Here is a 26,079-nt window from a genome sequence, read left to right as displayed (position 1 = left end):
GGAGGAGAGCCTAGTAATACCGAGACTTTAAACAATGACAACATTACCACAGCTATAAAATGAAGTTGCATATACGCCATTTAAGTATTCCACACTTTCTGCAGCTGTCTTTTAGTTCACTAAAGCAAGACTTGGCCAAAACAGAGTATTTTCAAGTTCTTTTGGCTCAACAGTTATAACCAAGGGCTAAGCCAATATTTTATAATACATACAACATCATCTTACTGAGAAGAGAGGTTAAGCAAGTACATTGCCGCTTGCTCTTTCCAAAGCAGCAATTCTGTTGCTTTGTTAATAAGGCTAAATTAGCATAAGCAGAAAGCACAGACATGTAGTTTTGTCCACACACCATGTGTCCCTCTCACCGCTCCCGTCACCACAAATATCATCACCAGCAAACTCAAGAAACCTTTACTTTCTCCACTTGTTTGCTAGGGAGTTCGTCCATTTAACATTTCCAGAAGGCTACTGATGAGCTGCCTTTAGACAAAATTATCACAGATTTCATCAGGGTCAGGATTCCAGCCAAAGCTTTGGATTCATGAGACCCAGACAGCCAACTTGATAGCTCACAGCCACCAAATAGCAATGTCCTGCCCTCCCTTCCTCACACACCCCCTCCACCACCACCCCAGCAGCTCCTGCCACATACCTCTGACTCTCATCACCTCTGCGGCAGCTACTGCAATTCAACAGCCCAGCAAAGGAATGGGCGGCTGCCTGCAAATTAGCCCTTCGTACTAGTTCACGGAAGGTCCCAAGACGTACAGGAGAAAGCAGGACATCCCTTTCAGCAGTGCAAATCCACTAGATCCATATCGGCTGCTCCAGAAGCCACCACCTAACAGCAGCAGCCTCCAGCCCCTCTGCTAAACAGGGGTGGTGCACGGGCACTGCCCACAGGTAACGACTCGCAGGTGGCAGCAGATGACCACCAGCTGAAGGCCCTCAGCCCACTCAGCTGTGCCTGCCCCAGCCTCCCCAGGAGTAGGGAATCAGGGTAACGAGGGAGCCACAGCATTACAGCCAACCCAGAAATCCAGGTTTCAGTTCATTTTAATAAATTGGGCTAAACGACCTCTTTTCAGCCTCATCTCCAGCTGCCTGGGCTGTCTCCATCACCAACAGCCTCAGCCTGGCCGCCTCCCTCCCACCGCCAAAACCTGACACTTCTCTTCCACGTCAGAACCCGTGGAGACTTCGTCTTCCTCCACTTGGCCCAGAGCTAACATGCTGGGACCACCCGGCCACCTCCCCTCCACCAGTCCCGTGCCACAACAGGGAATTAGCTCTTCTAACACCTTCAGGCTTTGCCATTTGACAATTGTGTGAGGACTGAAAAGCTTTAAAAATAATTTCGTATTTAGTAGCATATCTGAGTGACACTCTGTGATCTACTAGACACACAATGCCAGCCGAGATTGGAGATGATGATCTCCCTGACCCTAAAAGGCCACACATCGAAACCCTTGCAAGAGGTGCAACACCCACCCCCCCACCCCCCACCCCCCACACCGCGTCGAGGCTTTTTCAACATTTGGGCAACGACAGCAGCTTTCCAGTGATCACCACCTAAAACTGCCAAGCGGATCCCGCTCCGCTTCATGGACGACTGGGTGGCAGCACCCGGGGAGCACATCTGCTCTGGAGTGCACCGAGTTCACCCAGCAAGTCCCTGTAACTCACAAGTTAGATACACCAGCCAAAAGTACACCTGGGCCAGCACGTGCCTTCCTACACTGACCGAAAGCAAACACTAAAGAGAATAAGACACAGGCAAAAACCCGGCAACAACAAAATGGTGTTACCTCCCAGCTTCCAGGGACCGCAGGCTCAAGGACCTTTCAGAGACTGGATCTGTCCCTCTGAATTCAAAACCAAGAAAGTGAGGCAATCTGTTTATAATAGAAAGTCAATCCTTTTTCATTCAGATTTTTTATTACTATTATTTCTTTTTGGACACAGCAGAATCAGGATCTGATGACTGCAAGACTATATGGTTTCCGTTACATGCTGGCCAGAATGCCTTATCACTTGCTGGCCATAAGGAGGAGTGGTGAAAATAGCAGCCAAGAAATTTTTTTTTTAAAAAATAAATGGTCATTTATTAAGTTTTTTCAAACAAACAGACAAAAAAGTTTGAGTGAAACGTCTCTGCTTTCATTTAGCAGTAGAAATGAAGCAAGATTTCACATAGACATACCAAAAGCTAGGAAAAAATGAAGCCTGGCTAGTGTTCAGCAGAAAAAAAATAAAATACTGAGATTGTGAAGCAATGCCTCTATTGTAATTTCTCAATGATTAAAAAGTTAAATACTTTTGTTGATTTATTTCAGAAGTTGATGACAGTTTATGTAAGTTACTCCATGGCGTGGAGGAGACCTGACATTCTCTCTCTCATCAGAGGAACTGGATAAACAGATAGAGGAGGAGGACTACAAGCAGAGCACCAAAAAAATTCCTTTGGCTCGTCTCCCTTCAACATATCCCAAAAAACTTCTTCCTTGCTGTTAGTTTATCTTCCAGAGCACTTCATTCTTGGCAAATAAAATGCTTCTTCATCCTCCGAAGACCTTAAACACAACCACAACCCGCCCCGCAGGGGAACAGAAGAGCAGAGCACCCTTCGAGCCTCAATGAGCGCCTGACGTGCGCACGGACACCCACCACGGCTCACGGAGCAGCGTGCTCGGGACCTCGCACCCCGTCTCACCAGGAAGAGGCCAGAAGCGGAGCTTTCCCCCGCCACACCAGTTACCAGATGGACAGCCGATGAGGACGTCATCCCAGGACACCTTCTGCTGAGAGTTACTCATCACTCCTATCTCTCCAAAATCCTGCCATCAACGCAGTGTGATCATCGACATCAAGATGCTTAAGAGTAAGACTTTGAATTGCTTTCAATTAAAAACACACAGAGAAAAGCACAGATCACATTAACGTACTTCCCTCCTCAAGCCAGGATTATTCAAGACGGGAAACTGCCAAAGGAGAGGACACCATGATTGTGCACCGTTCTGAACAATTCTGCTCTTTTCCAGCAGATAAACTACATTAAAAAAAGAAAACCTGTCTTGAGTTAGCATGACACCAATAAAACAACACTAATCCATGCAGTTGGGCACAAAAATAAGGTACTACAGCTTAATTGCAAACAACATCTCATTCACGGAATTATTCCTCATATCCTGCCAGTATTCCCAGAATCGTAGCTATTTCTTTTGTTACAGGCAAGGTTCCTAACTCCTAGAAATCAGGATTCTGACGAATATCTACATCCTGCCAGTGCACAGGAATTAAGGTTAAAAGAACAGAGGGAGGGAAAAACGAGCAATTACAAATGTACACGCTGAGTTTGCTGCCAGTCAAGACATTATCTGGAAGACAGACATTTCATAACACATTTCAAGAATCAAGTTTTTGGATGTGTTTCATTGGGGTTTGGGTTGGTTTGGTGGTTTGTTGTTTTTGGATTTTTTTTTAAACTATTTTAACTACAGTTAGCTTCCAGGCCTGTGCAATTTAACCACATCTCTTATTTTAAAGTGAATTACTATTAAATTGCTGCTTCTTTGCAGAAAACAATCCCTTTCCTAAGGTTCTGACTTTCTTCCTTCTTTACAGGAGGGGAGAGGAAAAGACAGAGGGAGCCGGGAAAAGGGAGCAGTTTAAGAACCCCATGCTGGAAGAAGCCGGCATGGCAGCGAGTTAAACACTTCTGAAAGCTCCAGCTCCAGCCCTGGCTGAAGGTAAAAGCCCTGGCAGGTTGTAATAATGAAATGGCAACAGCTCAAGTCCTGAGCTGAGCTGAGCACGCCAGCAGTAAAACCACATTCCTTTCAAGTCTGAGAAGTCACCCAACCTGCCGCTGCATTCTTACCCAGCTTACCGAAAATAACAGTGTTTACAAGATTACACTTCATTTCTTTCTAAAAGGGGACAGAGCTGCCTAGTAGCATTTCTTCTACTGCTACAGGAAAACTCTTATTCAATACAATTAAAACAAACATTTAAGAAGAAGCAGCAACGAAAGCAAAAGATGAAGAAATTTATAATAGAGAGATTTCCTCTGTTCATCGACACCAAAATTTACTACAAAACTGTAACTAAACCAAGCTACTACCGCACGTTGATTTTGCGCCCACAACTTTTTATTGACTGAAGCCAGTAGACAATCCATCCCTCGCTGCTATGAAGAGGATGGAGGTTTCCCACTCTCTCAGAGAAGTCCCAGTTTATATGCCACTGAGTTTAATTAAGCAAGAGGTCTTGGCCCCAGTGAATCCCCCGGGACCAAGAGGCTGTTGGTTTAGCCTGATTCAGCTGAAATCAGCCAGCTGCCAAACCGGCTGCACCCACAGCAGCCCTTGCAACACCGGCGCCCAGCGGCTGCAGAGCCCCGCAGCAGATGCCTTCTTCGGCTCCGCGCAGCATCACCCACAGGCATGCCACAGGCAAAGATAACAGCATGCAGTCCCACAACCCCCGACGCGGCCCCCAACGTGGCCCCCGGATCTCACAGCACCTCTGGAGATAGTCCACCTTGCATGATGAGCTCTATTTGGTTTAGAAAGGATAAATATTATAACCCGTTGACCCTCTCACTGTCTGAAGACACAACTCCAACCTAGAGGCTGCAGTGGTGCACTCTTTCTTCCCGTAACATCTTAAGATATTCATTTTATTCCCTTCTGAAAGGTAAGCTCATTTGGCGCTCCTGTCATGCCTGGTTGTATTTTCAAAACAAAACACGCCACCAGAGATCCACTGAGCGTAACTCCCGCGAAAGCGGTGTCCCCATGGCTGCGAAGGCTGCTGTGGCAGCAGAAGGGCTTTGCTCAGCAGCTGAGGGGCTCACAGTCCACGTTTCCTCCCCAGGAAAATGGAATCTGTGCACAAACAGAGGATAACCTTGAGTTTACATTTACCACTACACAGTGCCCTCCGATGGCCAGACCACAACACGGATCTTGAAAATATGAACCCAGGGAGATGGTTCTGGTCCCTTCCCCGAGGGCAGTGTCCGGGCGGCAAGGACAGGGGCAGCCGAAGCCCCTGCAGCAGCAGCATCCCTCGCCAGACCGTAAAACACCCACTCGCTCTACCAGAGGGCGGCGGCGGAGGACAGACAGAGCTCTCTGAATGGGTGTACATATAAAACCCAAATTCCTTCACTCCCTCAGACCCACATTTTAATATAAACCACCTTAAATGTCTTTACATTAATTTTATATTAAAACTAGAGTTTACTCAGTGTCAGTAATAGTGGCCAAAATATGCTGATAACTCATTAAAAGCAGCTTTAAAATGCAAGCTTTTATAAAAATCTATTGACCTGCTGAGAACCACAGCCTATTAATTTTGTTATTATGCCACAACAAGTAGATATGCAGGCCCTTTCATTTATGAAATGCTTCCTTATCTGGACTTTTTAAACATCATTTAAAGTTTTACGTGCTATCCCTGGGAAGCCAATGCACTTAGAATCTATAAAGCCAATCCAGATTTTTTTTCCATTTAAAAAGTCAATAAAAAAGTTACTATTCTGAATTGCTTATTACTAGAACACTGTGTCACTGCTGTGACCAAGGGAGGCCCCTGCTCACACTCCGACGAGTTATGCTTTTACATAGCCAGAGTACTCGCAGCAGAAACAACAGACCTGTTTCAAGAGTGCGTTCGTGGTGCTGTTCACGAAAGCTGTCTCTTCTCAGGAGCTCCAGTTTTTCCTGCACAAGAGCCTTCTGGCTCCCATGGGCAGCAGCGGAGCGGAGCCGGAGCAGGGGCAGATGCTGCACCAGGCAGGCTGGCCCTGTGCTGCTTGGCCCCTTGCCCTCCTTGTAGGCCTCCACAAGGAACCCCCACTGCCTACCAACTGCTCCTCAGCACGGCACGGCACCCGCAGCAATGCCCGTGACCTCTGAAAGGCGGCCATCCATCCATCCATGCATCCAAGGCTCTTCCAGTGCTTCTGCTCCAGGCTCCGAAAAACTTCAGCTGTACAGCAGCAACGCAGAAGCACGGTGAGCAGCCAGAGACAGCTTCACCATGGAGGCAACGTTATCAGAAACATTGCCTCAAAACTAATTGCAACCATCTAGAACTCAGACACTTCCCCCCAACAACTCACCATCAGGCTTATTTCACAGATTTACAGTTTGCTTAAAATGCAAAGTAGAGAAACCCAACACTGAACTCCACCACGTCACTGCTCTGTCATCTACTCAAGTCGGGGAAGCCTTTTTCCTCAGTAATACATCAAGTGACTCGGCAAGCAGTGTGCTAACGTACTCCTTCTGAGGCCTTCGTAGCCCACCTCGTGGACCACACCAGAACACACACAGACGAACTTCATTTACACCACATTCGAGTACAGGGAACGAGACACCCTCAAGGGAGGCAATTCCAGAGGAACAAACCCACCAGGACCAGGAAAACACAGGACACACAAGCCGCCTGCCCACAGGCCTCCTTTTGAAACAGTCTGCACAAAAAGAGGCCGTTCACCCCCTCTATCAGCCGTATTCCTCGTCACCTCACGCCCCAAGCTGTACTTTGCCACGACATCATTGTGGCAAATCTTATTTTTATTCTTCACGCTGATGTTAGATAAAGTATAGATAAGCCTACGCTTCACAGGAATTCATCCCATCCGCAGGTACCATTTCCATCATACCCAAAAACTGGTTTTGCTTGCATTTACCGAAAGCGTGTCTCATTAAAAGCAGTGTGCCGTGGAGGCTCCCGAGGTCTTGAAATCCTTCAGGATTCATTTCTCACACACAATGCTTTGCCCAGTCCACTACACAAGAACTAAGGTGAGAAAAAAAAGGTTAAGCTGCAGTGCCTATATCCAGAGCTATTTATTTTAAGGCATATGCAATTATACCTCATGCATCAAGATATTTTCATGAACATAAGCTCCTTTTTGACAACTTCTAATGCATGACAAAATGTCATCTCAGTAGGAAGCTTGTAATTTCAGTTTATTCAACCACAAGTCATGGAAGCTGAATAGAACTTGGGAAGAGAAGAAATGCTGGAATTGGAGAGAGCAGTTTTACATACAAACCCCTTTTTTGCCCGTATTTTGAAGTATAAAGAGATACTCTACCTTCAAGGATCTTTTCCTGAAGACATGTTATTTATTTAACCAAACAAGATACAAGAAGCTGCACGTTTTTCTTCTACCCAAGCACGCTGAGAAGGGCAAAGGGAATACCTGGGGAAACTTCCGTTTTGCTTGGCCCATGTTCAATTCCACAACTCTCCAGAAACCTCAAGTGAAATGAACGAGAGGTGACCTTCTCTAAGGGACGTATTACTGCCTTTCTTCTTGCAAAAAAGTAAAGATGACTAAAAAATAGATTTAAGTTTATGAGATTACTCCAGTAATTCCTAAAAATCAAGGGTCCAGATGTATTCAATGGTTCAGGGACGCCCTAAACAAACAAACGCTGGAGGAAATCACTTCCATCCCTTGCGCCGGTGCTCCCGTTCCCGCTGCTGAGCCCAGCGCTGAAGACCCGTCACTGCTACAGCAGGAGCAATTAACAAACAGCCATCTCAAAACCCAACGCGTGCAACGGGCACACAGCTTCCGTCAGGAGTGCTCTACGTCCACACACATTTTCAGCTACTCAGGGGTGTAAGTTTTTAAATATACTGCCATTTAAAGATTGCCTGAGAGCACCTGAGCTTCCAGTAGGCTGTGTAAATATGATTTCACGGAACCACGGGCTGGTTGACAGACTGTCATCTGGCCCACCCCCTTCTCCAGCGAGAGCCGATTGCCCAGGACCACGTCCAGATGGCTCCTGAATGGCTCCAAGGATGGAGACTCTACAGCCTCTCCAGGCAACCTGCGCCAGGGCTACAGTCGCCCTCACGGTGAAAAATTCATAGGAAGTGAATTTGATTTACAGATTTACAGCTAATTTTAACTAATAAACTTTTTTTATAGCTCATATTTACAAAGAGGCAGGTTTCTGAAAACAACATTTGAAGAAAAATGCAGTCTGTCAGTGGCTAAATGCAACGGTCGGTTTGTCATCTGTGACTCAGTAAGTCCCTCAACTACCGAGTGTCTTAACGCCTATCACGGTATTTGAACAAAATAAGAACAGATGTCCACATTGAAGGTATCCACTGAGAATTACAGCTATTTACAGCCATTAATGTAGGCACAAACTCTGCAAACACTTAAGCATATGCTTAATTTAAGACAAGAAGTAGGCCTACTGACACATACATCTACTGAGCAAGTAGAAGTTAAGCCTATGCTTAATTATTTGTCATAGATATTGCTATTTTTATGGGAAGCCATTAAGGAAGTCTAGCTTACATTTAAATAACTACTTTTCCCAATCAGCAATTGTGCTAGGACAGGTAGGCCTACATGAGGCCTACTTAAAGCCCTACATAAAACACAGAAGTATACAACAGAACTGCAAACTGTATTTTAAACCAAGGTAGGAACAAAGAAAAATTAATAGCCAAAATATGCCCACATACATGGTTTGGCCTCTCAAGAGTAGCAAAGAGATTTTGCTTTTCAAAACAAAGACACGAGTCAAGCCCGAGCCAATGCTAATGGGAAGTCATTATCCACAAAAGCCAGTGCGCAATCAAACTGTAAACATACCTGCCTTTCGCAACCGCTCTCGAGATGTGCCTGCAATGGAGCTTACGTATGGCCGCCTTCCCTGGGAGATTCCGCTCCTTCACTGCTTTCCTTTGCCCATATGTTCACCGCAGGCTCGACAGCGGTTCAGGCTGTCGGCGTACTGAAACACCGCCCGTGTTCTCCATGCCCTTCCGCACCCTGCCCCTTCCTCCTCCTTCTTCCACCCTATTTCCACTCGCTGCCTCCTGTCATATTTTTCGATGATCGCTGTACTGGTCCAGCACCATCACGATCTACAGGGATACAGGAACAAAGAACCGATCCACCGTTCCTCACAGGTAGGGTGACTGCAGTCGCCACTGCATCCGCGACGTGGGACCACCGTGGGTCATCGCGGACAGACCAAAGGCTCGCTTTTCCAAGAGGTTCTTTTGCAAACAGCTTGGCTTTACGTGGGGAGGCGAGTGACGGACACCCTTCCTTACCTGGACTGCTGTGCCCACCCTGGAGCAGGCCAGGTCCCTCGTACCAGCCGGGGACTCGAGCACCATCACAGTGCCCGCCCTGGCTCTCCAAGCCCCTGTCCACCCCGGAGCCGGGGGTCCAGCTGAGTCACAGTGTCTGCAGCTGCACTCCCCCGTCCAGTGGATTTCTCCATGCATTCGCTCCTCTTTAACATTCTGCGCGAGTACCAGCGTATGTCGAGGAAGGAGGCAGGGACAAAAGATACCAGCGAGTACACATGCAACAAAAACAGCAGCAGCCAGGCTCCAGGATTATGTTCTCAACCACCCACCCAGGGCATGGCAGGATGGCTCCCAGGTTTCCCTTCCCTCACTGATCACACCTGCTAATGCACTCAAATCCATCAAAGCATGTAACCGCCACCAATCCAGTGTTTTGGGGTGCCAGCACTGGGATGGCCAGCCCCGCCGGCCTGGCTGTGCCCCCCACCCACACTGGCACCCCAGGAGCGGGCAGATCACTGCCACCCATGTCACCCCAAGGGAACGGCGAGGCACCGGCACCCCGGGAGCAGGCGGATCACTGCCACCCATGTCACCCCAAGGGAATGGAGAGGCACCAGCACCCCGGGAGCAAGCGGATCACCACCACCCAGGTCACCCCAAGGGACGGTGAGGCAGTAGCATTCCCGCTGCCCGGAGGCTCCCAAAGCACGGCGGCCGCCAGACGGCCCTGCCCTCACGTCAAGGCTTGGGGAAACAGCCCCGGGAGGAAAAGATTCCCCTTGATGTTGTGCTCGCTACCTGAAGTGCCGAAGGCCCTCGCAGCGCGCTCTCCTCTCCCCTACCTCCACACACAGAGAGCATTTCATAGCTCTGTACCTCACCAAAAGCAGAACTCACCACCCCCCTTTATAAAAACACCCACCACAGCCAAAGAGCCTCCTTTCCAACTGGAATTAAATGGTGCAGTCATCTAGACTGGTGCCGCTCAAATATAATAGGTAATAAAATCATCTGGCAGCTTCTACAGTCAGAAGATTTTTTTAACACCAGTTTCTCCTATACCACAAACACACCGACAGACAGCCCTTCATGTTTAGTCCCATAAAACCGGATGTACCATTTTTATAATTATTATTATTATTCACTCTTGTAAAAATACAACCCAGGCAAGCAATATGCCTGATCCTAACAGCTGATACACTGAAATCACAGAACAGTGATATAGGTTGTCCCTTTTCTGATGCTTTATTATACTGCCTGCTAATAAAAAAAAGAGTACCTGACCAAGGCAATGAAATAAAAAGGGCATTAACTACAATTTTTATCACTCACTTAAGATAAAGCAGGCTGTTCTGCTTATGCATATTTAATTTGTTAGCGTGGCTTCTGCAGAACCATATGCCGTCGGTTGATAAGGCCGGAGCACGGCGATTAGCTATCGCCAGTCCTCCCTAGGTGACCAAGCTCCATCCGCACCGGGCACCAGGCGGGGGATGACACGGGGTGGCCGTCCCGCTCCCGGGGGCGCCGGCAGAGCCTCCCGCCGACGGCATCCCGGTCGCCGGCCCCGGCTCTTTGTTCGCCACCAGCCCCTGCTGAGGCGCGGCGGGGCGAGGGGCGGCGGCGGGGACCGGCGGCGGGGTCGGGGCACGGCCCGAGACGGGCTCAGCGGCGGGGGCCGGTGGCAAACCCCGCCGGACCCGCTCCCGCCCCCGCGGCGACGCGGCCCGGCCCGCCCGGCAGGCAGGCCGCGGAGCGGGTTGCCGGGGGGCTGCGGCCGCCCCCGGCCCCTCGCAAGCGGCGGCACCTGCCGGGGCGGCGGCGCTCAGCGGGCCGGGCCGCCCCGCTCGGGCACCGACCCGCCGCCCGCCACGTCTCCCCGCCCGCGGCTGCTGCCGGGCGGGGGCGCGGAGCCCCGCGGGGCGGGGCGGGCTCCCGGACCGACCCTCGACCTTCGCCCCCCGGCGGGGCCGGCTCCCCGGCCTCCCCTCCGCGCCCGGGGCGACTGGGGGGACGGGGGCGAAGGGCGCCCGTCCCCCCGCGCCCCGCCACACACCGACCCACGCCGCCGCCCCCGCGGGGGCTCCCCAGCGCCCCCCGCCCCGACCCACCTCGTCTTCCGAGAGCCCGTAGACCGGCTCCACCGCCGCGGTCGCCATGGAGCCGCCGCGCGGGGCGTCCCGCCCGCCCCAGGTGAGCCGCCGCCGCTGCTGCTGGCCCGCGGGCGGCGGAAGGCGGCCACCGGGAGCCGGGCGCCGGCGGGAAGGGGCCGGGGGCGGCGCTGCCCGCTCGGGGGCGGCGCTGGGGCCCGCCCGCGCTGCTGCCGCCGCCGGCTGAGGCTGAGGGCGGCCGCAGGAACGGGGAGCCCCGGCGGCGGCCCAGCGGGGCGGGCGGAGGGAGGGCGGGCCGGGCCGGCCCAATGGCGGAGGCGGCGGCCGGGGGCGGGCGGCCCCGCCGGGCCGGGCTGATTTGCTGCCGCCCTCCCCCCGCCGGCCGCCGCGGGCTGGTGGAGGAAGGGGCGGGGGGGCGGCGCTCCCCCCCCAGATCCCCCGCCCCGCCCCGCCCGGCCGCCGCCGCGGAGCCTGCGCCCCCCGGCGGGCGGGAGCGGGATCGGCGTCGCCCGGGGGCTGCGGTGCGGTGGGGGCCCCGACGCGGCGGCCGAGCTGCAGCGGGGGTTTCCCGGGGGGTTTCCCGGGGCGGGTCGGCACCTCGGCCCCGCGGTGCCGGTGCTGCGGGCGTCGCCGAGCTCAACGTCCCCCCCCCCCCCCCCCAACCCGGTGCGGGCTCCGTGCGGGCCCGGCGCACCCCCCATGGGCAGGCCCGGGTTTGGGGCTCTTTGAGAGAAATCCGCGGGGGCGGCGAGAGAAGGGCACAGGCTGCCCGCAGGTCGCTGCAGCGGCTTTTACATCGCTCAGCCGCCTGGTTTTTTAAGGAAACAAAACATTCGGGGTTACTGCTGGGCAAAAGCAAGGCACACTTCAGTTCTAAATGATTCCTTGCTTCGTTTCTGCTCCTTCCTTAATTGGCTTGGCTCGCCTCCCCTCCCCGGCCTTGCCCCACCTCACGCCAATCTCTCCTTTATTATCTATCTGATCTCTTTTGGCAATATGATAGTACTTAAGTAGAGGCAAATGACCTATAGTTTACATGAAAGCTGTTCTCAAACCCATTTATGCCTCTACAGGGCAACAATGGATTTCTACTACGTTTACTTTTAAGAACGCAATGCATTAATGAAGCCATGTAGAGTCAATGACACGGGGAAATATGTCGCTGCACCCCAAAACAGGGCTGTCCCCACTGCCTTCGGCCTCGCCAGCCGGAGCAGAGCTGGGATCGGGGAGCTCGGAGCGCCCCTGGGGTCAGCATGGTCCATGGGACCCAGCGGCAGTGGCGGGAGGGCATCAGGCTCCAAGCTGTGGCAGGGCAGAAACTCGCTCATCTCCTGCGACCTGTGTCTCCCATTCAGCAAAAGCGAGCGAAGCACTGGGGATGTGCAGTAGGAGCAAATATATTGGCAAATAACAAAAACTGGCCTATCACAAACAGAAAACCATCACGATGGCCCAGTAACTGTTTTCCCCTTACTGCGTTTTTACGGCAAAGGGTAAATTGGCCACTAACAAAAACCCCATCCCTAGAGGAGCTTCCAACTGACTGTTTGTCAGACAGACCGGCCTCCCTATGTCAGAGATCATCTTACACCTGTTTTCTGCTCCGCGGGCCGAGGGGAAGGGAAATAGGAGATCCCTTTTTCTGGAGAGATTCCACAAACAGTCCGTAAGCCAGAAAGTTTTTTTCCCAGCCTTTACAAAAGCTTTTCCCGGGGAAGGGAGGATTTGACCTCTGCCCAGACAACAGTGCATGGAGCGAAAACGGCAAGCTGTTAAAGTACAGCTTATGAAGGCATTAGCCTTTGTACTCACGTGAATGTCTCCTGGTCGTAAACTCCGTATGAGGCAGTTAACAGCTGGCACATCTTGGCAGGGTCTTCCCCAGCACCACGCTCTGAACCCGCCTGTTCCCCTTCCTCAGAGGACCTGTCAAGGTGTCCCTCGAATGGTCGGCTCTAAAGGAGCGCCCGGGCACCAGGCTCATTTTGCAGTTCTAATGTTAAGATAAATTCAGTTTTAATACTCTTTCTCCTCAGCTCAGCAGATCGTTCTCAAATCTGGATCTAGCTCTTTTCACATGCTTTTCAGTCACCTACTTTGATGCCTTAACAGAAGCAGCTCCACCACCTCTCATCCCCTGGATGCCACCAAAGTCAGGATTCTCCCACCATCCCCTCCCCAAGGGTCTTCCTCTTCAGTTGCCTCTCTCTTGCTTTAACTCCTCTTATCGCAGCTTTGGAGCTCTGGGCAGGAGCACACGTCACTTCAGGCTTTCTCAAAAGGCCTCTTCCTCAATGGTCTTCTGGGCCAGTTTGCCATCACACAAGCTCTGCCTCATCACTGGGGTCTGACCAGAAGGCGGGGGTAAACTGAGTCCAAATCACCTGGGAAATTCAGGTGACACTTGGATATCTCAAACTGTGTGATTTCAGGAGTCCTTAAAGTATTTTTTTTTCTGTAGTCAGTTTCATAAACTCGTCTCGGTTCTTTGCACGCCCGTATCTTCAGGCGTCAGCAGTTGAGACCAGTAACTGTAACTGGAAACTACTGGGAACCTGGCACAGACCCTCCAGAACATTTCTATTTCTGAAGTACAGAGTGAAAAGGAAATAGGTGGCTGTGATTCAACAACTGTAATTGGACTGTAATCCAAATGCTGTGAAGCTGGTGATGCACGGAAATCTCTGGATCCGAATCCTTTCTGCAATGCGTGATCCTGAAGGGTGAGCTCTAGACAGGTGTGCGCTGCCGGCCATCTCCGGCCTCTGAAACCACAGCAATGGCTTTTACTGCCTCATTACAGCATCCACACGGCCGGTTTTGCAGCATCAGACAGCGCTCCCATCAACAGGTCCCCCCAAGGAAAAATCCCTGTGTGCACACGCTGAATGAAGGAGCTCTGATGACAGAGCAGAACAGCAGCACTCTGCCACAAACACAGCAACCTTTGTGGATTGTAAAGCTTTAGTATCAAATCCATGATGGAGATTACTCGTTTATTTCCTCGTGACTAATTACATGCCTAATTCCTCTTCAGAATTGTGTTTAGAGAGTAGATGGCCCCGGAGAGATGGAATTCATTTGAGAATGCTAACATCAAAAATCTCTAGGTGCAGCTTGGATGATTTATAGCTGGCTTCTTTATATAACAGAGGTCCATTAATTATTTAAAATTCTCAGAGAAAAAATAGATTAAGTATATATTATGGATGGCAATCCTCAATTAAAGATTAAGCTTTGTAAGCAGTGTAAGGCGGGATGCAGTCGGGAGCAATGAGGACACAGCACTCCTGGCAGGTATACGCCAGAGGTGTAACGGGAGGCATTCCCCTGCTGGAGCAGGCGTCTGGCGGCGGATAGTGACGGGAAATTGATCACAGAATCATAGAATTGCCTGGGTTGGAAAGGACCTTTCAGATCATCGAGTCCAACCATCAACCCAACACTGCCAAAGCCCATCACTAAACCATATCTCTAAGTGCTACGTCTGCCCGGCTTTTAAATACCTCCAGGGACGGCGACTCCACCACTGCCCTGGGCAGCCTGTTCCAGTGCTTGACAACCCTTTCCGTGTAAAAATTTTTCCTAATATGATTCTTTTTCCCCTTCAGCAGTGTCCCCCAGAGAAGTGCAGCTGTGCCAAGGAGGCAGCGAGGGGCTTCCTCCCCTGTCCTGGTGATTAGCTTACGGTGATTCCCTCCTGATTCCTCTGCCCGCAGCAGCGCGCCAGTCAGAGCTGCTCCTCTTCACACAAATGCCTAATCCTGTTCTAAATCTCTCCGAGCACTCCCTCAGCAATATCCTCCAGCAGCCGCCTCCCCTGGGCTGACTATACAATTAATACAAAAAGTTCAGCCCTTTAACGCATGCACACGCTTACCACACGTTCTTTTGCTCATACTAAATAGCCAAATAATGCCAATATGTTTTTTTCCGTAGAAAAAGGGAAAATATCTGCTTTCCTGATCGGACCCACAGTCCAATGGCTTTTAATTCTCTCATACGGCAAATAAAAGTCATAAAAATACCTGAGCACGTGCCCATTTTTAGCCTCCAGTCAGTTCTCTGTGGAGGAGATTTGCTCAGGAAATCGTTAATGTGTCTTTTTTCTCCTTGGTATTACAGTGTAAATGCTCAAACATCCTCCAAGTACAACAGGGATTTTTTTTCTGCTCCTCAATGCCAAGTGATAGACCACATAGCACAAAAAAATGTCTTTTAGTGGGAAGGATCAGCATTATCGGCTTCTGGACTAGCTTGAATGAGCAGGGCGCTTCCTTGCAATCCTGTGTCCGCTGTGGAGGATAGATGGGCTCTGCTGAGCAGGCAGAAAACATAAATAGCATTTTTTGTTTTTATCAGGTACCAATGTAAACCATGGGAAAATTAAGGTAACAGTAAGTTGGTAAACAGGAAAACTTCCCACTTTGGGTTCAATATATCCTTAAAATCCTACTCACGGAACTCGCGCTATCCCAATGTCTACCAGACCTCTTCCAAATCTCAAGCAGATATTTTAAATCTTTTCCTCAGAATGTGTGTGAAAGATAAGAGGAAGGAGATCAGAAATGCTCATTTACTGAGGAACACACTTGCTCCCTGTCTCTTCCAATTACTTTTTTCTGTGTACTCTGAACATCAGTTTCGTAATGTACTTTGCTTTTTCCTGCGTTGCACCATCAACATTCATTTGTATCAGATATATAGTTTTGTTTCATTTTTAGCACAGACTGAAATACAATACTTACTCTAGCTTTTGTAGTAATATTGGTCTTATCCCTTCCTAGGTAATTTTTCTGTTTTTCCCACAATGAATCAATGGCATTTGATATCAGGGTCTGAGCTCTGAACTCCTCCAGTGTGAGAAAGCTTACAGCCCCATTGCGCTTGAAGTGAATTATTTCCAATTACAATTATTACAATTACAATAATTAAAATAAATTTTAGCTTTTAGGTTTTTTATTAATGAGAAAACATTTATGGGAGGTTCACGCCATATTCTGCGATTTTCAAGTAGTGGTATGAGATTTAATGAGGTAAGCAGATTTTACTTTCTCAATCACTTTAGAAACATAGAATCATTTAGGTTGGAAAAGACCTTTAAGATCACAGAGTCCAACCATCAGCCCAACACTGCCAAGGCCACCACTACCCCATGTCCCTCAGCACCGCGTCTGCCCGGCCTTTAGATACCTCCAGGGATGGAGACTCCACCACTGCCCTGGGCAGCCTCTTCCGATGCTTGACAACTCTTTCTGTGAAGGAATTTTTCCTAATAAAAAATTCAGCTCTGCATTTCATTGCTGCTTGTTTCTACAGTTCCATTTTTATGGACACAGGGATGAGATTCATGTGACCTAGTCACTCTGGGACCTTTTATCCCCAGCAGAGAGAAACAGGAGCTTTTGAAATGCAATTCATCTCATCATCCTGAAGCAGACATCTGAAAAATGTCAAATGAATGTTACCATGAAAGTGGCTGTTTCTCTCTATTGCCTGTAAGAACGCCCAGGGCAATGAGCTCCAGTAACGGCATCCGCGTCACGGCGCCCAGCGGCAGGTGGGGATGGGACTGTCTTTCACAGGCAGCCTAGATTCACCTGACCCAATTTCCATAATTTTCAAAAACCAAATGCAATAGTTTAAGAACGCATTTCCCTTCAACCTGCTGAAATTTGAGTGCGGAGTATTGAGTATTTTAACTCACCCCCCTAACAAGTAAACCAGCAACCCACCTCGTGCCCTTCATGCAGAGAAAAGCGGAGGCGGAGCGTAAAGCCCTTTACTGCGCTCTGCCTGCAGGACAACGCTCATTTCTTGCGCTGAGGATTGTGTCCCATTAGCAGGCACCAAGGAAATGCTCTCGACGGAAAACCTTGCCCTCAGAACTAAGCGGCTGCCAAAACTGCTCGGACACCGTTCAGCCAAACGCTTACGTGCTTTGCTAAACTGGAACAGATTTAAGCGTGTGCTTCAGATGAAGCACTTGCTGTATTTCTTTGCTACGTCAGGGCCCCTAAGATTAACTCCTGTATTTTTTTAAATTAACTTGGGAATATTTCACAAACTATTCTGTGTCAATTGCATGTTAAGAGAAGTTAAAACAACACCTCCCATTAGTAATCCGATCAGGTTCACTACAATGAACAACAGAGAAAGAACTAAAAAAGTGTTCCGAGCTCTGCCAGTCGTCTTGTGCTGCTGATGCACCTAGAAAATGTACGTCAGCACCCAAGCAAATCCTAATGTCAACATCAATGTCAGATGGAAAATAATTCCTTAAATTTCCACATTTCAGGAGGCTACGTTGCTGTAAGGGCTCATCCCAAAGCCACTCTCAGCAGAAGTGACCCAAGTGTGAACACCAAGCTCACTTCCTCCAGCTCGCGCTTCCCGAGTGTGTGTGACACTGTGTTGGCATGTTACAAACACTGCAGCGTGCCACTTAAAACAGAGCGGGGAAATAACGGCAACCACAGAAAAGTTTGCCACCCTGCATTTCTTGGCTGCTCTGCGCCTCATGTCAGCTCTGGCCCAGCAGCTCCCCTCCCCACCGAGCCACCAGGCGCAGCCCAGCCACCCACCCATGGGGTACCACCTTCCCCCGCCTCGGCCATCCTTCGCTTCTAGCGGTTTCACAAGAACACGCGGAAGGAAAACCAAGCATCACGGCTTGGATTGGCAGCTGATGCGTGTTTGTGGACAGCTGGTATGCTGAACAAGTCCAGCCCAGGCTGCTGAGATGGTGTGGGGCTGCGGCACACGGGGGGCTGAGACGATGCGGGGATGGGGCACACGGGGGGGCTGTGTTGTTGTATGGTTGTATGGTACCTGTGCATGTAGGTATAATAAAAAACATGAAGTAATGCCTTCTTACCAAGTCATGCAACAGAAACTAAGTGTTACTTTTGGGAGAGAGGCAGGAGAAAATTAGAGGGGGGGAGAAAAAAAGAAACCTTAGCCAAGGGAGCTAACAATACATTAACACAAATCCTACAGGAGTCCTCTTTGAGGCCCTCAACAAGCTTCTTGGGACAGATCTTAAGTGACTGCTTCATCATTTTCCTAGAAATAGCATGCATGCTTGATACAAAAATATTAACTAAACATTGCTGTGTATTTAACAAGAAAACTTCAGTAATTACGAAGAAGACAAAAGCTTAGTGAATCAGCTGCAACACTGCAAAAGCTTTCCTATTGCGACTACTTGCTGCCATTATATGCTGCAAAAGCTTAGCTATTTCCATTATTTGTAGCCACTATTTGTTTTCCTGCTGGACTTAACTGTACCAGCTGTTACTCAAACACTGGGAAACGCCACTTAGAAGGTCACTGTAACATGCCAATATATGGACTTTACACTGTAAATCCCTAGTACTTTTAATCACCCACTGACAGCAGACACAAAGAAAATCTAAATAAACCATGATCTTCACAAATACAGATGGTTTGGGTTTTATAAAATTGGCTTGAACAGATTAACAGAGCCACAAACTAAGCAGAAAATGCTCTTTAGGAAATTGGAGGGATGCTCCAGTGGCTTACCAAACAGCGTTATAACAAACTGCTGCCAGAGTCCGTCCAAAACGACATGCTATTCTATTTACTAGGGGCTGTAAATTCACAGCAGCAGTTTCTAAACAGCTGGGGTGAACTAAGCAATGACAGCGCAGAAGTCCCCAGCAAGAGTTGGTGCGTACCTACCTGTGCATGGACCCGGCCGCGGCTTCCCCAGCTGTAACCCTCCGAGCTGCTCCGACTGCCGCGGCGTGCAGAGGGCTCCGATTGCTTCTCCTGCAGGAGATGGGATCATGGAATCACGGAATTGTCTGGGTTGGAAAAGACCTTTAAGATCATTGAGTCCAACCACCAACCCAACACTGCCCAAACCACCACTATCCCACGTCCCTCAGCACCTTGTCTGCCCCGCTTTTAAATACCTCCAGGGACGGTGCCTCCACCACTGCCCTGGGCAGCCTGTTCCAGTGCTTGACAACCCTTCTGGTGAAGAAATTTTTCCTAATACCCAATCTAAACCTCCCCTGGTGCAACTTGAAGCCATTTCCTCTCGTCCCATCGCCTGTTCCTTGGGAGAAGAGACCGACACCCCCCGGCTACAGCCTTTTTTCAAGGGAGTTGTAGAGAGGGAGAAGGTCTTCCCTCAGCCCCCTTTTCTCCAGGCTGAACACTCCCAGCTCCCTCAGCCGCTCCTCACCAGACTTGTGCTCCAGACCCCTCACCAGCTCCGTTGCCTTTCTCTGGACACGCTCCAGCACCTCAAGGTCTTTCTTGTGGTGAGGGGCCCAAAACTGGACACAGCGCTCGAGGTGGGGCCTCCCCAGTGCCGAGCACAGGGGGACGGTCACTGCCCCAGTCCTGCTGGCCACGCTGTTCCTCACACAGGTCAGCAAAAAAATAGTTAAAATAGCTCGGCACTGGGCAGCCCACACAGTGCCCAGGCGACGCTGCCATCACCAACATGAAAGGCACCTCGTTAATTACATGAGCAATTAGGCTATTTTTAAACGAGCGAGCGTTGTTACGATGGAGGTATTGAGCGCCGGCTGCAGGACCAATTGACGACCCAGCCTCGTTAGAGGCAGAAGGCAAACAGGCTGGCGTGAAAATAGGCCACACCGCGCTCTCTCCCTCCTGCGGCTTTCACGGCTTTAGATGTTGGGTACGACAAAGGTAGTTAAAAATCACGCAGACAAGACTACGTTTCATTTGATGGGGTACAAGCTGCATGTTGGGTTTTGTCATTCCTGTGTCTTTTAAATGATTATTGCACTTTAGTGATTTCAAAGGGGATTTTAAAAGTGTTCTATTCGCAACAGTATTGCTAGTTCCGCTGAGCTTAACAAATCGTAAAAGTAATAATGGAAAGTTACAGATTTTATCCTCCTACTGTCTTTCCAGTCCTTGGTTTAAAATAGAATTTCATTGTTCTATTTCCACAGAGGAGAAAATAAATCTCCATCATACTGAGCCGAAAGAAGGCTGTTTACAGACACACTTCAACATGGCTCAATATTTAATGTTGTTACTGAACAATCTTTTGCTCAAGAAAAAGGCTTTTCTCACTGTGAAGCTTGTAAACGTAAACATTTTTCTCTTTTTTTCTGGAAAAATTTCATAAGAAATTTTAATATTTTATCAGGTTACGTCTGAATGACAACATTGCATCTATTTTTTCAGTACGTATCTTTCCTAAAGCGTTATTAAAGTGTCCAGGGGCTGAATATGATTCTAAACACAGAAAACTGGTTCTGAACGTGTAAGATTAACTATTTAAAAACACGTTAGTATTTTGTAATATATTAGTGAAAAATGTCATAGAAAACTCATGAAAGCTATAAACCAAGTTGAATCAAATTTCCACAAAACATAAAGAGCTTTTAATAGTTTATTACTGAGTTATTGTTATCAATTCTGTTCTTTTCTGGTTTCATTACTTTACGAGGATGAAACAGCAATCCCCTGGCCTACAGCAAGAGATCCGTTTTCAAAGGTTTGCGGTACAGCGTGGTAAAACCACCCAGGTAAGCACCTCAAAAGACAGAAACCTTCCTGGTGTTGGGGTTGGACCGAGTGTCCTCTAATTACGGTAACATCGTGTGTCAACCAGTTAAAAATCCTGCACTAAGATTTCCTTCAGCTGTATGTCATCAGCAGATAGGGTTAAAGTATGAAATAGCTTCAGACGACATAAGCTGAGACTTTGGAGTGGCCACTTTTTAAGTTGATCCACGTCATTAGTATTATCCACTAAATGCAAAGGGTGGATTCATCTCACCTTTGTGCCGGGCTTCACCCTCTGTCAAGTCAGTGGAATTTTTGTAACTGTCTCCAATGGCAGGAAGGTCTGACCCGACTTTTGGCTAGGTTAATTGTTATTCAGTTTCCAGTAACAATATAATACTTCAGGCATGAGCAAGATGCTTGCCCCTCCTTTAACAGGATTCTACCGTGTCGTAACTTCCCTGTGGTTTTGAGCGTTTTGGATGCGTGTCAAACAGGCACAGGAGCAGGCGCTGATACATTATACATGAAGGTCTGCTTTCAGAACTTCCTACCTAATGCCAGCGGTAACGCAAAATAACCAAAACAATTGCCAAAGCAAGACAAATCATTTTCTTTCTCAAGATGCAGCACAATGTTGCTGAGCGGAGCCAGGGCTGCGGCAGGGAAGGACGGAAGGACCCCCGTTTCCAGCGGCAGCGTGTGGCCATGCGGCGCTGCCGGACCAGGCACAGACCCCTCCGGGGCTGGGGTGGTCCTGGGGTGGTCTCTTAATAGGAGAGGAGACCTGCCATGTAACCAGTAGCTTCTTCGGGGGGGATTCTGGGACAAGGAGATGGATTAAACACAGATCTAAGGAAAACGAAGCACAGAACATTCAGATTTACTGGGAAAATGTGTTTTCCTGAGAAAATACCAGGAGAAAATCAGTATGAACATTGACGATTATTTTTGTTGGGCATTTCTTTACAAAATTGTTCTGCTTCTGAACTAATATTTACGCTACCGTGGCATATTGAGACTGCTAGGACAATTATACAATTTTAAAATAAATACTAAATAAAATCTACCATAAATCACCTAAGAGCAAACATTCTATCTTTTTTTTTCTTTTTCTTTTAGCTCATTTAAACAAAGCATTCATTTTTCAAGTTGTCTCATCTTGTTAACTAACTACTTTCTTGAATGGCCAAAGAAACTTTGTAAAATTCATGTCGATCTATTTTGCTTATAGGGCACGTAGGATTAGTCAGGAAAAGTGAGTTGATCTGCTCGATTTTCAGCAATCAAAGGGAGCATTTTTGTCTTGTTTTTAGAGGAGTTTTAGGCACATCTAAATGCTCCTCCTGAACTTACAAACACTGAAGTCCATGAAGCCAATTTTGTATTTAGGATGACTCCACCAGGTATAGTCCTTGCCTCCTACAGCAAGGAATACAACATCTAACCTGATGTTGGCTACTGTGCCGACAGTTCCGTGTATTTTTTTCTACAGGAGTGGGTTGAAAATGCACGTCTCTCATGTCTCCTGAAACAGTATTTCTCAGAAGTAGCATGTTTTTTCCCTTCATGACCAGTCTCCAAATTCTCTTTTTCTTTGTAAATTTGAGTCAATAAGCAACACTAACATTAAAGAAGTTGAGAGAAGGTCTGTGTTTCTATCAGTAATTCATAGTTTACAGAAAATGATAAAGAAAAACCGAAAACATTTTTAGGATATTTTAAAAAGAGTCTTAATAGAATTGTTATGACCTGGTCTGTGAGGTGTGGTGTCACAAAGGCTTTGAAAAGTGTCTGCTAATTATTCTTAAAGGTCTTTGATGCAGTCAGTGGCCTGTTTTTTGGACAATACAGGAAATCCTTACAGTTTACTGTCTTTCATGGTACGTCAGCTTTGCAGTCAGAGGAGTAACTTAATGGGTTGGGTGACGGGAGGGTACCCGTCCCCAGAGAGCAGTGTCGTGCTGGCAGAAAGCCCCGAGCTGACAAGAGACAGAGTATTGCCATGGCGGTGCACAGGCTCTTCTTCTTTCTTGGCAATTAAGCTGAGAATGTCTTACCTTGCTCAGTTTAGGAGAAATGCAAATCTCAGGAGATTTGTTATGCAAACTGTTTCTTTCACTTGGATTTCATGTTCCGTCTGTGTTTAATAAATCTTCGTTTTATTCAGATGACTGTGGTGCTGATAATCCCAGGCAGACGTCCCTGGGGAGAAAAAAAAAAGCGGGGGGGGGGAATAAAAGAATGGTGGAAAAAAAAATATCTGAAAGCTTTATGGAAAAGTGATGAAAAGTAAAGTTTCTCAAATTTACACATCCTGTCAGGCTCAGTCAGTGATGCATGAGTCTAATCTCCACGTGATCCCCACCAGCGTAGGCAGGTGGTAGGTGAGGGAGAGCATCCACCAGACCAAGAGGCGAGATCTGATGATAGACTTAACACAGAACCTTTTCACAGATTCCCTGAGAAATACAGTTGTTTCAAATGAGTCATAGCCGACACTGACTGTAGCACGGCCTGACTCAGGACTGCAGCCTCTCATCTCTCTGGCAGCCACGGAGCAATGCTGTCTCTCCTGTTACACCACCCAGGGCAGGTGCCACGCCACATGCCACCCCTCAGGGCCACTGCCCCTTTAGCATCCGAGCCCCAGCCTCACCGCCCTCACCTCCTTACTAATCTCTATGTGCTGTTCACCCCTTGCAGGGAAAAAAAAAAACAAAAACCAAACCCATAAGACTGGTGTAACTGATGTTCAGGCTCATCTAGTTTGGGATCTCGTCTCTGCCGGTGGCCAGTAGCAAACAAGGCACAAACAGTGACACTTCTGCTGTGCAGCCTCCCGGCTCCTGAACCAGAGTCCGTATCTTTGGATTTTGTAGGCTTTGATGTGTTTTTCTTCTCTGAACTGGTAAAAATCTCTTTTGAACCTATGTAAATTTTTGGCATTATCCTGGAATAACAAATTCCAACATACTGTGTGAAAAAATGACCTCCTTCTGTTTGCTTCTCTATAATTTTAACTATTTAATTTTATTTCTCCTGTTTCTTATATTACGGCTAATAGTGAACACTTATCAGCTGTTCAGCTTCTCCTGGGATTGATGCTTTTGCTGGCTCATAACCTCCTCTTTCAGCTCCTTTCTAGGCTGTAGCCTGTAGCACACCTAGTCCCTCCAAGTGCACAAGCTTTTAACCTTTGCTCATCTCTGTGGCCCTCTCACACCTTTTGTTAAGTCTGTTACCTCTATTCTAGGCTTTCGTTTCTAGGATTTTGGCTAGGAGAATGGCTGTAATCACGGTGAGGGCGCAGAGGGATTTATACTGTAGCATTTTAGTGTGTTCAGTTTGGTGTTTCCTTCTTAGTTATTCTGAACGGGCCTGCTTGGGAGGGCTGGTTTGGGTTTGTTTGACAGCTACGGGGTATTTAGTGGATGTTTCCATAAACCTACCTACAGCAACGTTAAGAACCTGAGTAGAGCAGAGCATATCACTGAATTTTTGTATTGGCGTTGGCTCTCTGTATTACTTTGCATTTATCCATATTAAATGTCATCTTGCTGTGCTACTGCCCACTCATTCTGTAGCATGAAATTATTGTGCAACTCTTCTCAGCTGGTTTGGTTTTTTTTATATTATCTTTAATAACCACCAGTAAAATTTTCACTTCATGATCTTTAACAAATTATTTACGAGCATACCTAATCTTAGGTTGCAGCACAGATCCCTAAGAAACTCTGCTTGGCATCTTTCTGCATTGTGAAAACTGATCACCTTTTGTCTCTTATTCTATAATCAATTATTGGCCTATGGAAGGAGCTTCCTTTTTCACCTGTGACCATCATGACAGTTTTCATACAACCCAGCTCTGTCAGGCAGACAGCCCCTCTCCACATGCTCAGTAACATTTTCAGAGTGGTGTAGCAGACACGTGGAGGCAAAGTCCCACTCCAAACGCTGTTGACTCTTTCCTGCCATTTCCTATTTGCCCCTGTGTTTACTGATGTTACCATTTCTGCCGATTTATCTACGAAGCTGGACCTGTTGGAGGGTGGTTCCCAGGCTCCCCTGGAGCCCTTTCAAACCTGGTGAGACCGTTGTCACATGCCGCTCCTCTCCGTAAAGAGCCATTTGTTGCCGCTCTCGGCGAATCCTTGCTTTAGTCTCCAGCCACTGAGCTGCTCGCAGCTCGCTGCTCTCACGGCTTTGCTCCAGGGCCTCTTCTGCAGATCCCACTGCTCCGAGATCTCCCGCAGGGCTCTCCCTGCGGAGGGGGCTGCCGACGTGAGCTCCTCTCCCAGCTCCCCACGAGCGAGCACTGAGGAGAAGATCCCGGCCAGCTTTTCTGCCAGGACTTCATCCTCCATGAAAGTACTCCTTTCGTGTGTCGGTCCTCAAGTGATGCTGCAAGGTCTCCTGCTTTCTGAGGTGTTTGAGAAATACGTATGAACTTTCATACCTCACAGTCTTGTCTTGATTGTCTTTTTTTCATTTTATATTTAACTTAACAAATCTATGTTTTTCTCTCCTTTCCTCAATTGGGCACAATCTAAAATTTGGGAGATACAACGTTTACTTAAGGAAGCTTGCTGTTCATCCATGCTCCTTTGCTCTTTTCAAAGGTTCTTTCCAATCAGAAATACACCCTTAGATTCGAATACAGTTTTTGTAAATAATATCCACCCTGCCTGCATGCAGTCTGCCCTCTGACTCTTCTTTTTAATTACCTGTTCTACCTGTTCTTGTGCAGTTCTTCAATTGGAAAGTCCTACAGTGGATCCCACTCTGCATCTATAAAGGATGTACGTTGGGTCACTGTGTGACCTTTAGAGTGACCTTTAAAAGAATCCATTTCAGCATTTTTGGTTCTAAGCAGTGCTGGCTTGGGTTTTGATTTACTTAAAAATAAGAAGAGGCTCCTCTTCTCCAGTCTGTCCATACACAGCCGATAGAAGGATTCATGTTTTACATCCTGGAACATTTTTGTTTCTCTGTAAAGTATCATGCATGATTTTTAGGTTAAGTATAAGACATGGACAATGTCACAGACTGTGTATTCAATTACCATGCTGAGTGCGTGATAAGACTGAAAAAAGATCAGATGATGATGTTTGATGCTATTGCCCTTCTAGTAGTCAGCCTGAAGCTCAGTTATCTCCCTTTTTGAATTTCCACATGAAAGGCTTTTCTACTCCTCAACCAGACAGCTCGTTTCTACATTTTTAGCTGCAGAGGATCCATAGCCTGATTTAGAAAATAGGTGGAAGAAGCAACTCACCAGATAGGCCCCCCACTTTTCCAGTGTCTGCTGCAGGCAGGAAGGTGCATCTGTCCCCCATACGGGAAA

General features: G+C 48.2%; 1 protein-coding gene and 1 long non-coding RNA gene across 11 annotated transcripts in view; both read right to left on the bottom strand.

Moving 5' to 3' along the window:
• NEDD4L (NEDD4 like E3 ubiquitin protein ligase) overlaps positions 1-11,585 on the bottom strand; it is a 166,923-nt gene extending 155,338 nt beyond the window's left edge. For 7 of the 10 annotated variants that reach the window (XR_010069120.1, XR_010069121.1, XM_063320557.1 and 4 more), the window contains exon 1: positions 11,208-11,585. Coding sequence is in view for 8 of the 10 variants with exons in the window: in XM_063320557.1 (XP_063176627.1) it covers positions 11,208-11,255 (48 nt within the window). In the remaining 2 variants the exon portion in view is untranslated. The remainder of the gene's footprint in view (positions 1-11,207) is intronic. The other 3 variants (XM_063320566.1, XM_063320567.1, XM_063320568.1) reach the window with 3 other exon arrangements.
• A 7,341-nt stretch (positions 11,586-18,926) lies between these two features.
• The window catches only part of LOC134508676 (uncharacterized), a 35,305-nt gene continuing 28,152 nt past the window's right edge, over positions 18,927-26,079 (bottom strand). The window contains exons 4-5 of the long non-coding RNA XR_010069125.1: positions 22,793-22,937; positions 18,927-19,004 (exon numbers count right to left, since the gene is read on the bottom strand). This is a non-coding gene — a long non-coding RNA (uncharacterized LOC134508676). The remainder of the gene's footprint in view (positions 19,005-22,792; positions 22,938-26,079) is intronic.

This window comes from Chroicocephalus ridibundus, chromosome Z (genome assembly GCF_963924245.1).
Source record: "Chroicocephalus ridibundus chromosome Z, bChrRid1.1, whole genome shotgun sequence".
NCBI classification, from domain to species: domain Eukaryota; kingdom Metazoa; phylum Chordata; class Aves; order Charadriiformes; family Laridae; genus Chroicocephalus; species Chroicocephalus ridibundus.
Note: the sequence above shows the minus strand (reverse complement) of the source record. Positions and strands in the feature narration are given on the sequence as shown.